This window comes from Sebastes fasciatus, chromosome 2, assembly GCF_043250625.1.
Source record: "Sebastes fasciatus isolate fSebFas1 chromosome 2, fSebFas1.pri, whole genome shotgun sequence".
NCBI lineage: Eukaryota > Metazoa > Chordata > Actinopteri > Perciformes > Sebastidae > Sebastes > Sebastes fasciatus.
The window spans coordinates 28295246-28310849 of record NC_133796.1 but is presented as its reverse complement, the minus strand read 5'-3'; the positions used below and the strand labels follow the sequence as shown (position 1 = coordinate 28310849).

Genomic DNA, 15604 nt, shown 5'->3' with positions numbered 1-15604 from the left:
CTGGAAACAAATCATTTCGTTTGACAAGCCTGTTCATCTTAAAAACTCAGATGTTGTTGAGGCTCATGTTCAGTTTCCTGTTTATCACTAAAGTGCTTCACTCATGCAGGCAAACATCCAGACTCAGCGCCCCCAGTGGCGCTGATATGTCTGCCAGTGTTCCTCTTTCTTTATCACTCCAATGTGTGATGAATTGGTCTGTCAGTTGCTGGATAGGAAACAATAACAGGAACTGTAAATTTAGAATTCTTCCAGATTGTCACGTCGGTATTTGAAATATTATTTATACTGTATGAGAGTGTGTAATTTCCTTTGATTTCAGAGATTGGTTTTCCTTTAGGTTTATATTCAGTGTATAACATTAACTGACCCGTTTGCTCATGGAAAATGTATTGCATTTGTCATCATGAGCCGTCAGGTTTGATTTAAAAAGCTTTTCCGATACCCGATTATGTGCATTGATTCTAACTCTTATTATTGCAGTTGTTGTGATCGATGGAGGAATAGACTAAACGGCTTGATGCAAATTAAGAAATCGTTGTTGCAGGAGCAAAAGTAATTTTGTCAGAATTTACTTAAATACATACACCGATCACTCATAACATTAGGGCAGCATGGGCACCCTGACAGGTCTGCGGCTACGCAGCCCCATACGCAACAAACTGCGATGCACTGTGTGTTCTGACACCTTTCTATCGAACCCAGCATTCACTTTTTCAGCAGTTTGAGCTACAGTAGCTCTTCTATTGTATCGGACAACACAGGCCAGCCTTCGCTCCCTGCGTGCATCAATGAGCCTTGGGTCTGACCCTGTCGACGGTTCACCAGTTTTCCTTCCTTGGACCACTTTTGGTAGGTCCTGACCACTGCAGACCGGGAACATCCCACAAGAGCTGCAGTTTTGGAGATGCTCTGACCTAGTCGTCTAGCCAGCACTATTTGGCTCTTGTCAAAGTTGCTCACATCCTTACGCTTGCCCATTTTTTCTGTTTGCAACACAAAGTTCAAAATGTTCACTGCCAGGTGCCATTGTAACAAGATAGTCAATGTTATTCACTTCACCTGTCAGTGATCTTAATGTTATGTCTGATCAGTGTAAACTGTTCTGTATTCCTGCCTACATGTATTTTCCCAGAGCCGTGGAAAACAGAAAGGAAGTGCTGTGTTTACCTACCAAGACAAAGACACACTACAGATGCATAATTTACAAGAAAGTGATGGTCTCTTCTGAAATAAAGGAAGAGTTGCCACCGTAGTTTCAGGCTTCTTCCTCACCAAAGAGCCGACGCAGCTCAGCCTGTCACTCACTCACTTCACATCAACTCCACAAGTTTTGGAGTCACGCAGCACCTTCTCCAGCTCTGGCAGACCTATTATCAAAATGAGATTAGTACACAAACAATCCCATCCAACCCCTAAGTAGCAATACAGCCTTTTATACAGTATTGAGATTGGTATGGTTGATCCGCAGACCACTGCCGCAGAATATTGTATGTTTTGAATTGCAGTAATCAGTCTTGAAGCTGTTATGGATACGTACAGAACTCCCAAATGAATACTATGTGATCCAATCTGTTTGAAGTTTGAAATCGTCCACAAATAGCCACGAATGTTTGATGAATGATCTGGAAGAATGTGGCCGTCACATTCCAACAAACACTTCATTAGTTCCGTTCTCTGTTGCTTCTTCGTTTCAGGGATCCAAAATGTTCTCAGCCTGTTTTGTGCGGTTCTGACAGAACACAAAGTTTTGTTCCACTCCACCAGTTACCAGAGGCTTGAAGAGGCCTGTCGCGCCCTGGAAGCCCTCATGTTTCCCCTTAAATACAGGTAAGCATGTGTTTGACCCCAGCGGCGGGACAGATTCTCATGTAACTTTCCACTAACAACTCTGCTGGTGTCATGACTTCCATGGCTTGTGGTTTGATAGATGATTAACTTTGTTCATCATTGGATTCAGTTTTAGAAACGGGTATATCTACTGGATAAGATTACCCTTTAAGATCACAACATTTTACCTTGTCTAGCCTTGTATATATCTAGTAACTTCAAGGGATTTTTCCACTCACTTTTTCACTAGAAGTGCCTTTCACTTGTGCCTTTCACTTGTGCAGTGATTCACTTCCTTCCCATTTTAGAAAGAAATGCACTCATTACTATCTATCTTGTGAAACACATTTTTGAAACTCAGAGGGAAGTTTAGGAGAAGTAAGGGTAACTTCTGCATTTTTCAACCTAGACACTATTTGCATGTGTCTGAGTGACTAATGGGAACAACCAGTTTTGAAATTGGTCCAGTATTGAGGGAGAACGCTGCAGCCGCCAGCCGCTAAACAAGCTGTAATGCAGGCTCAGGTTGTTATTATAAGTGTCTGACAACATTATGGAAAGCACCCTACCAGAGAAATAAAACATTTTTCTGACCTTTCGCTTGTTCCCGGTCTGTTTGTTATTTTGTGTCCCGCTCTGAGAAGCGTCGTTCTGAAATCTTGCGTCGCGTCCACAATGTCAAAATCACCTAAATGTTCAGCCATGACATTGAAAATCTTTTAGATACCACTAAGCTCCACTTTCTGTACTCCAACACTACGAACTCTGACAACACCAGCTCATAATGTTGTCAGACACTTGAGCCTCTCAGAGAGCAAAAACAACTTTTAGCGGACGTAAATTGACGGTGAGGAGTTGCCCCGAGCGATTACATTACAGCCTGTTTAGCAGCTGCTGCATGCAGCGTTCTCACTCAATTCTGCACCAATTTCAAAAACGTTTATCCTCATTAGTCAGTTAGACACAAAAACATGGGGAAATAGGGTTGACAAATAGTTAAATTTACCCTTTTATAGACAATCCACTCTACCTCTTGGTATCTAAGCAAACGTTTAAGAATAAAATACTAATAATGGTTGGTGAATATCCCTAATGGTAATTTTGCCTGTATTGCCAAAATATGCATTATGTAACAAAAAATCGCAAAATGGCTTGTGCCATTCAGTAGTAACACGTGAATGGTACATAATCCTGATCACCAGATATCATTTGTGATTTTGTTTACCATCATATTGAGACAAACAGTAGGTTACATTTGTTTTTCTTGTTCTAAAAAACTTCTTTAAATTTTAAATATGAGATTATCCGTGTGTTATAGTGAAATAAACTATGAATCCCTCTACCTGTTTGGCTATCAATCCTTCATTATTGTCTCTCTTTTTTTAACATTTTGTTATGCGTACATATCCTGTGAAAGCAGCAATAGTCAATAGAAGTAATTCAGATTTTGTCCGTGTTACGCAGCCCTAGTTCCCGGTAGATGATGATGATGATAGAAAATTTCCACAGCTTGTAAATGATGCAAACTATATGAAAAGTCATGTGAGTGTCACATGCCTTTACTGCTGACTTATCTTTTAACATAAGTTTAGTCACTTCAGTTTCACTTTCATGATAGCGTACATTAAAACACAGGGAAGTATATTTTAGACTCTCTGTTGCCCACTCATTTCTCAATTCTTCCCCATCTGTCTTCCTCGTCTTATTGTGCATACTATTCACTGTTATGTCCTCTCCTGTGTTCAGTTACCCATACATCCCTATTCTGCCTTCACGGCTGCTGGAGGTGTTGAGCTCGCCCACCCCCTTCATCATCGGAGTGCACTCCATGTTTCAGACTGAAATCCAAGATCTGGTGAGTGCAGATGTATCACAAGCATCCAGTAATCTCTCTCACTTGCATGTAGAACTTGAAGATCATAAATTGTTTTATGCTGTCAAACATCTGTCTTTTAGAGATTGTTTTTATATCGTAACGGTGAGGATGCATTGTGATATTTTAGGACTTTCTGCTGACATGGGGAATTTTTTTTAGAAAAAAGCCCTTTGGTTCCAGGAAGTTTTACACACAAAGATGAAGTAATCTGCCTTTCAACAAGATGTTTATTTTACCGGTTTCGGCTGAACCTCGTCAGGCCTACGTGTCGTTCCTCACAGCACTCCCTCCACCTGCAATCAAACCACCTGACCCGTCTGTGTTTTATGTGTATATAACCAGTTGGATGTTATTATTGCCGACCTGGATGGAGGCACAATCAAGATTCCTGAGTGCATCCACTTGTCCCTGCTCCCTGAACCTCTGTTACACCAAACACAGTCTTCCCTGTCCCTGGTAAGCACAAACACACACACACACACACACACACACACACACACACACACACACATACAGGTGCAGCCATATTATTTAAAGGAACAGTGTGTAGCATTTAGGGGGATCTATTGGCAGAAATGGAATATAATATTAATACGTATGTTTTTTTATTGTATAATCGCCTGATTATAAGAGTCGTCGTGTTTTCGTTACCTTAGAATGAGCCGTTTATATCTACATAGGGAGCAGGTCCTCTCTTCACGGAGCAGGCAGCCAGGTTTCTACAGTAGCCAAGAACGGACAAACCGCTGTATTAACTTTTCCTGCCTGAGTCGATAACGCTACTCGCTCCGGAGTCAACTCAGCCGCCGGGAAACAAGACACGGGAAACATCTGTTGGTCTTGAGGAGCTGCAGCATTTATTTCTGCACAAACTGCAACTTCCACTGAACATTCACTTCATATTCTCAGAGCTAAACTAACTCTGTCTTCTGCTCCACTAGCTTAGTGGTTCTTAACCTTTTTCAAGTCATGACCCTTAAATTGATACACGTTAGGTCAGGGACTCCCATTTGATAAGATTTAGCTTCAGAGACATCCATCTTAAAATGTTTTGGTTGTTAGCTATAAATAAGACCAGAATTGTAGTTGTCAACTACAGTTGAGGAGATAACCGCGGATAAAGTGAAACCTATGATCAGATTAGTCACTCTTATGACTTCCTCTGTAGTCAATTAACTATTGAAATAAATTAAATACACATTTTTTCTGGGGACCCCCTGGAACTCCCTCACGGACCACTGGGGGTCCCCGGACCCCTGGTTGAGAACCACTGCACTAGCTCACTTGTTTGCTCACACACATTCACCACCGCCGCTCTCTCTCTCTCTTGTACACTCTGACTCTGCTCCAAATGACCAACGCTAACATCTGGCTCTAGATTGGGCCATTTGCGTTTTCACGTCGGCCACCGTAGTTCTCCTACATTCTTGGTACACGAGAGAGGTTTAAATCTGCAACCTCACCGCTAGATGCCGCTGTGTCGCCTTCACACTGTTCATTTAAATAATCCTAATATGATGACATTTGAAGTGAGCAAGCAAAAATTAATTTAAACATGAAGTCATTTGACTTTGAACACCAAGTACACAAATAACAGTCCTTGTTTAGCATCTGTATACTGTGCATGTCTGCTGGTGTGTTTCACACAGACACACACACACTTTAATGCACGCAAAGGTATTCTTGGATTATTGTACTCAAACATGCTCAGTGACTGCTGGTGAAATTGATGTTCTTAATTTCTTTTCTTAATGTGACACTTTTTATGGTGTGCCGTATTATCTGGTTACTCATCGTGCACGAGAAATGTTCACTTGTGTCCTTGTTGCAGTTATTGCAATGTCTTAAATGAAGACAAGTAAATCATCTGGAGATCCATTTATTCTTTGTAGGTTTTGCACCCTGATCTGGAGATAGCAGACAATGCATTTCCTCCCCCTCGCACTGCGGCCTCCAACCTCAAGTTGTTGGTAAGTCAGCACCGCTATCACACACCCTCCTTTCATTAGTGATCCTCCGGGGTCGGAAAAAGTCTCTTATCGCCAAAAAGTCTGCGTTGGAGTGAGGGCACTAACTGACTGTAACCCATTACCCTCAAGATAAATAACATGTCTGTTGCATAATTAACTTATCAGACTGCATTTGTGGCATAGTTGTTTGATGAGTCGTGTGTGCGTGTTCGGTGTTCCAGGACAAGGAGGTGAGGGCCGTCTTTCTCAGGTTGTTTGCACAACTCTTCCAGGGCTACAGGTCTTGCCTGCAGCTCATCCGCATCCATTCTGAACCTGTTATTCACTTTCACAAGGTAAGATAACAACATAATGGAATTCCCAGTGTTGTAATTAAAATTTTGCAAAAACCTTATTTTCCATTATGTGACCTTAGATTAAACTCCTTTAGCTTTTGCTCCACAGAAAACACATTGTTCTTTTTATATGCCAAGAATGTTTTTAGCCGGAGTCCAGCAGTGAGGGTGGAATTACATGTAAAGACGTGACAGATAAACCTGTCAGGGGTGTATAAAGTGTGTGTTTGTGTGTGAGTATGCATGTTGTTTTTAAATGTGTTGTTTCTTCCGTGATGCTATCCTTTTGTTTATGCAAGCTTCGGACTCAGTCCCGTAACCTTGGGCAAAGCCCGGCAATGAGCCATGTGAAACGTATTAGGTTTACATTTTTGTTTTGTGCCGGAGCTTTTGTTTGTTCGTGTCTGTGGTGTCTCCGTGGTAACCCCTCAGCACATCATCCTCAAAGTACCCCACATGGATCACATTATAAACAAACGCTCAGCTTATTCGCCTGGAATCGCTCAGTGGGGGAAGGCTGGAGTGAACTGTGTTTTATCTCTTCTACCCACATGCACAAATAATTATGCATAAAGTAAATTAAATTCATTTGCATGTAGTAATTTATGACTAGATTTATTTCCCTTTTTTTTGTACATGCTGAAGAACTTATCCATGATTTCAACAATAAAAGATGCCGGTCTCGGGCCCCCTTGCAGAGATATTTCTGTAATCTTATTCTAAAAATGTCTGTGATCAACACTATGCTTGTTTTTCAGTCCGCAGCGTATCCATATGAACAAGACTGCATTGCTCCCATCTGTGTGGGATTGTAACTGATCTAATTCTGACATTATCCAGACTGCCTTCCTGGGCCAGCGAGGCCTCATTGAGAATGATTTTCTGACCAAGGTTTTGGATGGCATGGCGTTCGCTGGCTTCGTCTCAGAGAGAGGTCCGCCTTTCCGCGCCTGCGATCTCTTTGATGAGGTACTGTACCATGATGCTCCACTTAAAGCTGAACTTTATTACCCTTCACTTTGTAGCTGTAAATGGAGATGTTCATACACAAAAAAAAATTTTTACACTACAGCGACTCTGAAAACGTTGTACGACACTCTATCAGTTGTTATAGTGACCTAGTTATGCTGCAGGAGCACTGTGATACTTTTGTATGTATTTTGCTAGATGATGTACCCCTTTAATAGTGTATCTTACTGTTTTGTTGTGTGTTTTGTAGCTGGTGGCCTTCGACACTGACAGCTTTAAGGAAGAAGACGTCAGCCCTGCCAAGCTGCAGAAGCACATAAGGACATTCTCTGAGCAGCTTTACAGAAATGTAAGACTTCAAGCAAATAACTACAACTACATCTCCTAAGTTGTATTGGTGTTGTACCGTATAGCAGTGATTCTCAAAGTGGGGTCTGTGGCACTCTGCCAGGGGGTCTGCGAAAAGTTTTTAGATTCATTCATTTAAATGAACATGACATATTTTTTTATTTTTTTTTACGAAAGTCTTCATAGTTCAACAAATAGTATTTTCATTTTTAAAACTACAATATAATCATTCCAGTTGTCAGGAAGAAATGTTGGCATTGGACATTTCTGCAAACCACGGATACATTGAATGTGGACGTTTTGTAGTGACATAGTACAGCGAGTGACATGCAGAGCAAGTGACGTGGTATATCAAGAGACCGTTATTGAAAGTTACGTTGTATGAATGTCGACGCTTCTGAACCAAAAATACGCCTGATAAATACGTTTCATTTGACATACATTTGACTTAACGTACGTAACGTTTTTTCTGCAAGTGTGATACGAAGCTGATAAGAAACGCATTTGGCAAACGTATTTTTGGTTCAGAAGCGTTGACATTCAAACATATTCAACATTCAACATTCATGCAAACATATCATGTAGCAGGTTTGCAGAAATTTACAATGTGAAAGTGTTTTTTCTGACGACTGGGTTGGTATAATAGTTAATAGATTATGTTCAAGTCGAACAAATCTATAACTCTTAGAGTCTGCAAATCTCAATCAATTCTCTATCTTGTAAGGGGTCCTTGGCTGAAAAAAGGATTGAGAACCTCTGCCGTATAGGACAGATGTCCTAATATTAGCATGCTCTGCACGTGTTTTGCTGTATATCCACTATACTGTACATACAGCTGTGTATCCTGTTAATACATGTGGTTTCCCTGTGGATGTACCATAGGAGAACCCAAACCCCCACATGGCATTCCAGAAAGTGCCTCGGCCGTCGGAGGGATCCCACCTGCGGGTGCACCAGGTACCGTTCCCCCCGCTGGATGATGAAAAGGTGGAGAAGATGGTGTGGGAGGGTGCGGCTAAACACAGCAGCGCACCTCCTTCTACGCGAACTGAGAAGAAGTGCGTTGTACCTGCCGGACCACCTGTCGGTATGTAATGTACAATGCACAGTGTTGTGATGAGGCTTTACATTCCTGCAGTGTTTATGTTGTGTCTCTCTCACAGTGATAGCTTTAACATAACGGATATCTGCAAAATATGTCTTTGACTAGTGAAAAAGCTCTGATGTTTGCAGCAGCTGTAGTTTTAACCCGATTGCTCTCCTATACTGTCCTTCTGTATTCCAGTGTCCATTATGGGTAAGATTGGCTCCGTGTTTAACAGCGCTCGCAGGCTGGAGGTGGTGCGGAGCTGCATTTCCTTCATCTTTGACAACAAGACCCTGGAGACTGAAAAGGTGATGATGCACAATGTCTTTCATCAGTGGAGCTCATCAACTTTTAAACAAGCTCATTAGCTGGAGGCATCGTTGTGTTACGCCCACCCAGCAGACCATTATGGAGCTATAGATCTCTCCTCACCTTCATCATCCTCATATCTCCCAGCTGCCACACAGACACAGTACTAGATAGGGCCTGCAACAAAACACTCCATGTTGATGTTTTGCTAACTTTGCTAAGCAATAGTTATTCTTTTCACACAGATGTTAATCGGTTCCAGTCAATTGTGTTTCGCCTCTAAAAGCACCTACACTACACAAAGATGTCCTTCGCTGTGGCCCCATGTTTGTGATTCTACCCAATATGCGTCCAATGTGTAATAAATGGGATTGTTGCCAGATACTTTATGTACCCCTCTGGCTTCATAAAGGAGTTATATAATACAGGACCGCATCTCTGTGCTAATGTAGGAATGCATAGCATGTATCCTCTGGACCCCTCGTGAGCCTGTAAATCCTTCGCTGCCAAACGGTCATTAACCATACAGCAGGTCGAAGTAGCTGCAAGTACTGTGTTGTTATGTGGTGTTGCTCTAATCAGTGAATGGATAAAAAAAAGCAAATAACTCCTCTGTAATCAATGTTTCATAAAACAAGGGCCTGCTATCTCAAAAAGCCTGAAAATCTGAAGAAGCAAAGTTGTTTGAACAATCACAAATTCTCGATTGTCTTCTCTCTATCTCTGATCAACTTCTCTTGTCAGGTCAGTCACTTTATTTGAGGTATTTTTCTTTTCTAAAACCCTCTTTGTCCACCCGTCTCCTAACAGACGCTGCCGCTGCACTGCGCGCACTGAGAACAGCAGACAGCTCGCCAGTGTCTGACTGAGGAACTGAGTCTTCACGTTCAGCAAAACCGCGCCATACTGGACCACCAACAGTTTGATTACACCATTCGTATGATGAACTGTGCCCTCCAGGTGAGTCACGCAACAGAAGTCATGCCAACACAAGTCACCCTTTCTACTGCAACATGCACAATACTCCATGCAGCCATCAAGGTGTATTGCTATTACTTTGAATCTAGATATTTCGATCGAAAATAGGTTGACAATAATTCTGATAAACAAAATCTGTCATTTATCAAGCAACACATTTACCAGACATTCATTGTTTCCAGCTTCTTCCATGTGAATATTGCTGCTCTTCTCTGTTTTATATCATTGCTTTGGGTTTTGGACTGTTAACAATCATTTTGAAGATGTCGCCTTGGGCTCTAGAAAATGATGTCTGGTAGACTGAAAAACATTGATTAATAAAAAAAAAAAAGATCAAGTTTCTAATCCCACACATAATGCAAGATTCAGTGAAATTGCATCATACATCACTGATGTATGATGCAATTTCACTGAATGTAACATGTGATTTACGGTAGGTACTCATCAAAATGATATCTGTTTTTACTGTTGAATGATATGGTTTTATTACGTTGTTCCCCTAATAAAATAGCTGAAATTTTAAAACTTTGTATGTAATTTAAACTTTTTTAAAACAGGAAGTGGACCTGAACTGTTGTGGTCAAGTGTGCCTATCAAAAATGTCAATTTCATTCAGATTTATTGTGTTATTCATGTATTATTAAATCATACTAAGATTAATTCAATAACATTTCTCAGTCAGCAGACCACAGTAAAGGTTGGCAGAGGTCTTTCTCTTTGGATTTCTCTTTGGAAAAGTTGACTAAAAACTTTAAAAAAAATAGTTTTTCTAACCAGATTTCGACCAAAACAATATCTAAAACTGATGCCAAAGGTCTCTGTAAGGTTGTACATACTCTACATATCTGCTTGAAATGCGCTGTACCTTAGATTATCAGCAGATGCTATATTTTATGAGTTGTAATTGGTTCTAGTTCGACAAAAACAACGTGTACACTTGCACATGTACAGAACAGACCTGTTCATCCTCCTCAGCTTCTTTTTCTTATTTTTTTAACAATCTGACAGCATGTCGTCAGACTGAACCCCAACAATGCTGCTCGTTGTTCATCGGATAGTATGTTTGTCTCTTTCTGGTGTCCTCTTGTCTCGGCTACTTGTCAAAGTGAGTAAGTAATGTGTTTTTGTGCAGCTCATAAAGAGTCAGCGAGACTTCACTCAACCAGAGCAGCCGGGTCTTTATTGGTAGTTCCTCATGTTTACTGCCTTGAATCAGCCCTTCCAAGATTTTAATAATTTTAAGCAGTCCTCACAGAGTGCAGCTTTTATGGAGTGACTTTAGATTCCAGTCATTCTTCCCTCCAAAATGGTGGAAAGCCAATGACTCCCACCTTCCGCCCGGGCTACAGACATGCAAGGTCATTTGACGTGTCATTTGCTCCACGACTATAATGTCTACCTGGCAAGGATACTAATTTGCAAATTGAATTATTTATGTCTTTCCACGCATGCAGGAAGACGTGAAAAGAAAAGCTTGTTGCATCATCCCTTTATGCCGCGCAGTGTCTTCGTTTCCAGGAGCAGAGATGAGCTCTGTGCTGCTCAGTTTGTCCATGATGTGCATTTCTTGAAAAGCCAAAAAGTGGCGAGATGTCTGGATAAAACCACAGATCTTTTGCACGGCCTCTATAGTCTAGACTTATTAGTATATTTGAAGTCTTTGGGAATTGATGCAAAGCTGAATATATTCTTCCATCGTCCCATTCTTGTGGACACAGCTGATAGGCCCGGGAGCCAGTGCGTCTTTGTGTGTGTTAAAATGAGATCCTGATGTGTTAGCTTTTGTTGGAACGGAAGAGTGAAACATTTTTAGAATTAAAATAGTTCCAAAGCTGGACACGAAATGAGCTTCGACAGCAAAATGATGAACAATGCAGCAAACCTCCCCGAAGGATGCCACAAGAGATACATATGAAGTGCATGACATTTGTCAAGGACAGATTCTGTAAAACAGGTAATTGTCATGCACATCTGGAAAAAAAGCTGGTGAACCCACATTGGGAGGCAAATAAAATCTACATGTCCTCACCATATAGTAATATTTACGAATAAAAGTCTCCAAGTGAGTTTTAAAGACCAATTTGACTCCCTTGACATCCTCTGGCATGCTGCTGAAAAGCCAATGATCCACGGCAACACATGGGGAAAGAGTAATAATTTTGCACATGGAGAAGAGATTTGATGTGGAGTGCACTTTTGTTAACCGCAATAATACCGGATGAGATATAGTCAGCCTTTTTCTGATGGCTTTTTGTTTGTTTTGTTTTAAATTGTATTGTTTATTGTTGTGTTTGTCATTTCTTCTCGTACTTCAAGATGGTTGCGAGGAATTTGTTCCTGCTTTTATTCCTCGGTCTCAGCTCGGTTGTGAGGGATTTGTCTCAGATGAGCTGTGAAAGGAATATAAATAGTAAATTGCTGGGCCAGTATTACTTTCATATTCTGCGTGCTGCCCTTTCTTTCAACGCCCAGCCACGTAAGAGCCCCCAAATTATACTACGGAGAGTGTGTGTGTGTGTGTGTGTGTGTGTGTGTGTGTGTGTGTGTGTAAGAGATCCTTCGGTGCCTAACAAAAACCAAAAGTGACCTACTCTGTTAAAAAATGTTGCTTGCTCTTTGTACGATGACAGCATGATGCCTCATTAGGATTTCTGGCGTCCGTGTTGATGTGACACATTGATTTTTCAATGACATCATCATTATGAGGCCAATTACAACATTTATCGTGTAAATGTGAACTTCGGGCTGAGTGGCAGGTTCTGTTGTCTCGTCTGGTTGCAATCAGTGTTCGCAGGGGAGCACGGCCGCAGGAAGTGGTATGTAATGCAAAGATATACAGTAGGTCAAAGTTTAGGACATTAGAATCAGGTGGTATTGTACCTTGTCAGTACTTGTTAGTACTTGTTCATTCGTTAATGTTGTTTTGTAATACATAAAAAATGTTAATACATCCTGTTGATTGAGTTGTTCGGAAACTGTTTAGAGTGACGCATTTGAACATCTGTTGTAATCCTTATCTGTGCTGTTTCTCTGTCATGAATCACGCTCAGTAACGACCCTCATTAAGGTGTTTGACTTAATTGCACATATATGAATGTTGTGCGCGTGTATGCTGGTCAGTGCTCCAGCTTCTTGAAGTAAACGTTGCACAAGCCATGTGGGGGAATGAGTCCTGCTGTGGATGTATCCTGGCATCCCAACCATTTCCTGTCAGATAGGATTATGAGCCCTCTGCGCTCTGCTCTCTCATGGCCGAGGGCCTCATGATGCTCAGCAAACACACTCTGAATGGCAGTTTACTGTGAGAGGGGATTAAGGCGGGAGGTCCATGGGAAGCGGCCACAACGGCATGGAGTCCATGAGTTCGCATGAGTTTGACCGTCTGAGGTGCAAGTAACGCATGTTACGCACAGATGTTGTTGGAGAGAGTACGAGGCACTGTATCTGACTGTCATGTCTGAATCGCAGAAGTGTGAACTGATGAACTGGAGCGCCTACCAACGTAAATCTGTACCCTCCTCCCTGCACTTTATCACTTTGAACATCTCCTTTAAAAGCAGATAGATGACTTCATTGCATTTTACATTATTTTAGATTATAAATTTTGTCTCATGCTGTGAGAACATGGCCTCTGTCTGCCTTAGTGGCCTTGATGGACTCTTTACGTAACATGGCCACTGGGAATCTGAACTGGGTATCATTCCCATGTTCAGAAAGCTGTTTCTCTAGGACGTCCACCAGTATGACCAGGTAAACATCTGCGTTGATCACATTTGGCCTCCAAAATCATAGGGAAGCCACAAAGGCAGCTAAGTGTCATGCATGAAGAACTCTCAAGAAGTAAAGCAAATAGATGTATTAATGACTAGGGCTGTCAGTCGATTAAAATATTTAATGGCGATTAATCACATGATTGTCCATAGTTAATCATGATTAATCGCACATTTTTGATCTGTTCAACATGAACCTTAAAGGGAGATTTGTCAAGTATTTAATACTCTTATCAACATCGGAATGGGCAAATATGCTGCTTTATGCAAATGTATGTACATATTTACTATTGGAAATCAATTAACGACACAAAACAATGACAAATATAAACCCTCACAGGTACTGCATTTAGCATAACAAATATGCTCAAATCATAACATGACATTTAAGAGGTCAATTAAAAATCACAAGTTGCGTTAATGCTTTAAATAAATAGATTCCTTAGGTTTTCTAGTTTCATATGATGCCAGTATCTTCACTCTAGCTTTAAAACTGAGCCCACTACAACCTCCGAAAGATCGATTGTGTTAATGCATTAAAGAAATTAGTGGCATTTAAACAAATGTGCTTATCGCGTTAACTTTGATAGCCCCATTAATGACCCTTCTTACCCACTGCACAATGAATTTGAACTCTTACCCTCAGGGAGACTTTATAGTTTACTGATGGCAAATAGAAATATCTACAAAACATTATTTGTTCCAAGTGCTGTTTCGGTAATAAATGAGGCACATAAGACTATGATTATACAGGGCGGAGACGTTACTGCCGTTCTTTGCACAGTAGGTTCATTTCCTGAACACTTGAACATTGTGTATATTTCAGACTTGTGTATTGAGAGTTTTTTTTATGAATGTGTACTGCTGACACGTCTCTTTTTTGCGTTTCACATTTCCCGTTTGCATTTGATGTAAGCCTGTGTATTGTCATATGTAGAGCTGACCCGAATGCTTCGAAGTTTCACTGTTGCCATGGTAATCGACCTCCAAATCGGTATTCGAATGCTTCGTTTTTTGTTTTTTTATATATATATATAAGTATGTAATAATAAAGTAAAAATCCCCAATTAACCCATGAAATAAGGAATAATCCCACAATATTATTCATATTCAACATGAATTACTATTAGTTATTCTCAGACGGATTTTGCTGTTTGTTGTGTGTAGAGGTGCGTGTGTGTACAGTAGTGTTGCAGCGGCACTGAAACGGGGGAGATAGAGACAGACAAACAGAAGAACATGTCAGTCTGCTGCGCCCCGAAGCTTCGAATACCTTTGAATATTTCTCTCCGAAGCTTCAAAGCCCAAAAAATGGTATTCGGGACAGCCCTAGTTGTATGTATGTTTTATGGCATGTTTTATGTGAAACCGAAGGCACATTTTCACACTGTGGACATTATATTTTTCGTAATATGATGCTTTGGCTCTCTGTTTGACGCTCGTCTGGACAACGCAGAAGTCTACTATGTGGCTTATTCTTCTTCCTATTAGTGATTCAGGTCGCAATTAACATTAATAGCCTCTGAGTTGAGAATTTTTTTGTAGTTCGTAGCCACAAAAGTCTCTTAAAAAATGGCCCCAAGTGTCCGTTTGTTTCACAGCTTTCCTGGAAAGTCCTAACGTCTCCGGAACACACAGGAAGCTGCTGTTTGTTAACATCCTCCAGCGTTTCTGTCATGTGCTCGTGCTTCTTGTTTTTGCTCACTGTATGCATGCCTGAGACAGTGTAGCTGCGTTAGTCATCATCTTCAGCATAACTCCTGCCTCTTCAAGAATGAGGAGGGAAATGGTGAGACTTACAGTAAATTATAGGAGGAAAGGAAGTCAGCAGGGTGTCATCGCAAACAGAAATGTGGGGACACACAACACCCTCCTCACCATCTATTCTTGAAATCGAAAATAAAGCATTTAACATAATTGCCCCACCATGTGGCTCTATTCAGCTCTACAATGATTGAGTCCCATATGCAATAATACATTTACATTTTGTCAAGTTCCCCATGTGATGCTGATAGACAAGAAACAGCTCTGCTCGACATCTCACGTTTCACTTTTCATTCAGTCTAATCTCAGACTCTGCTGTAGATTTGAACTGCTTATCTGTTGTTAGTTGACCTCCAAATCTTTTGAGC

At 41.0% G+C, this 15604-nt stretch overlaps 1 protein-coding gene across 1 annotated transcript in view; it reads left to right on the top strand.

Moving 5' to 3' along the window:
• The window catches only part of sbf2 (SET binding factor 2), a 109740-nt gene that overhangs the window by 49647 nt on the left and 44489 nt on the right, over positions 1-15604 (top strand). Inside the window, 10 exon segments of the mRNA XM_074617080.1 lie at positions 1698-1830; positions 3577-3685; positions 4049-4162; positions 5599-5676; positions 5898-6011; positions 6852-6980; positions 7231-7329; positions 8211-8415; positions 8614-8723; positions 9535-9684. Coding sequence (XP_074473181.1) covers positions 1698-1830; positions 3577-3685; positions 4049-4162; positions 5599-5676; positions 5898-6011; positions 6852-6980; positions 7231-7329; positions 8211-8415; positions 8614-8723; positions 9535-9684 — 1241 coding nt within the window.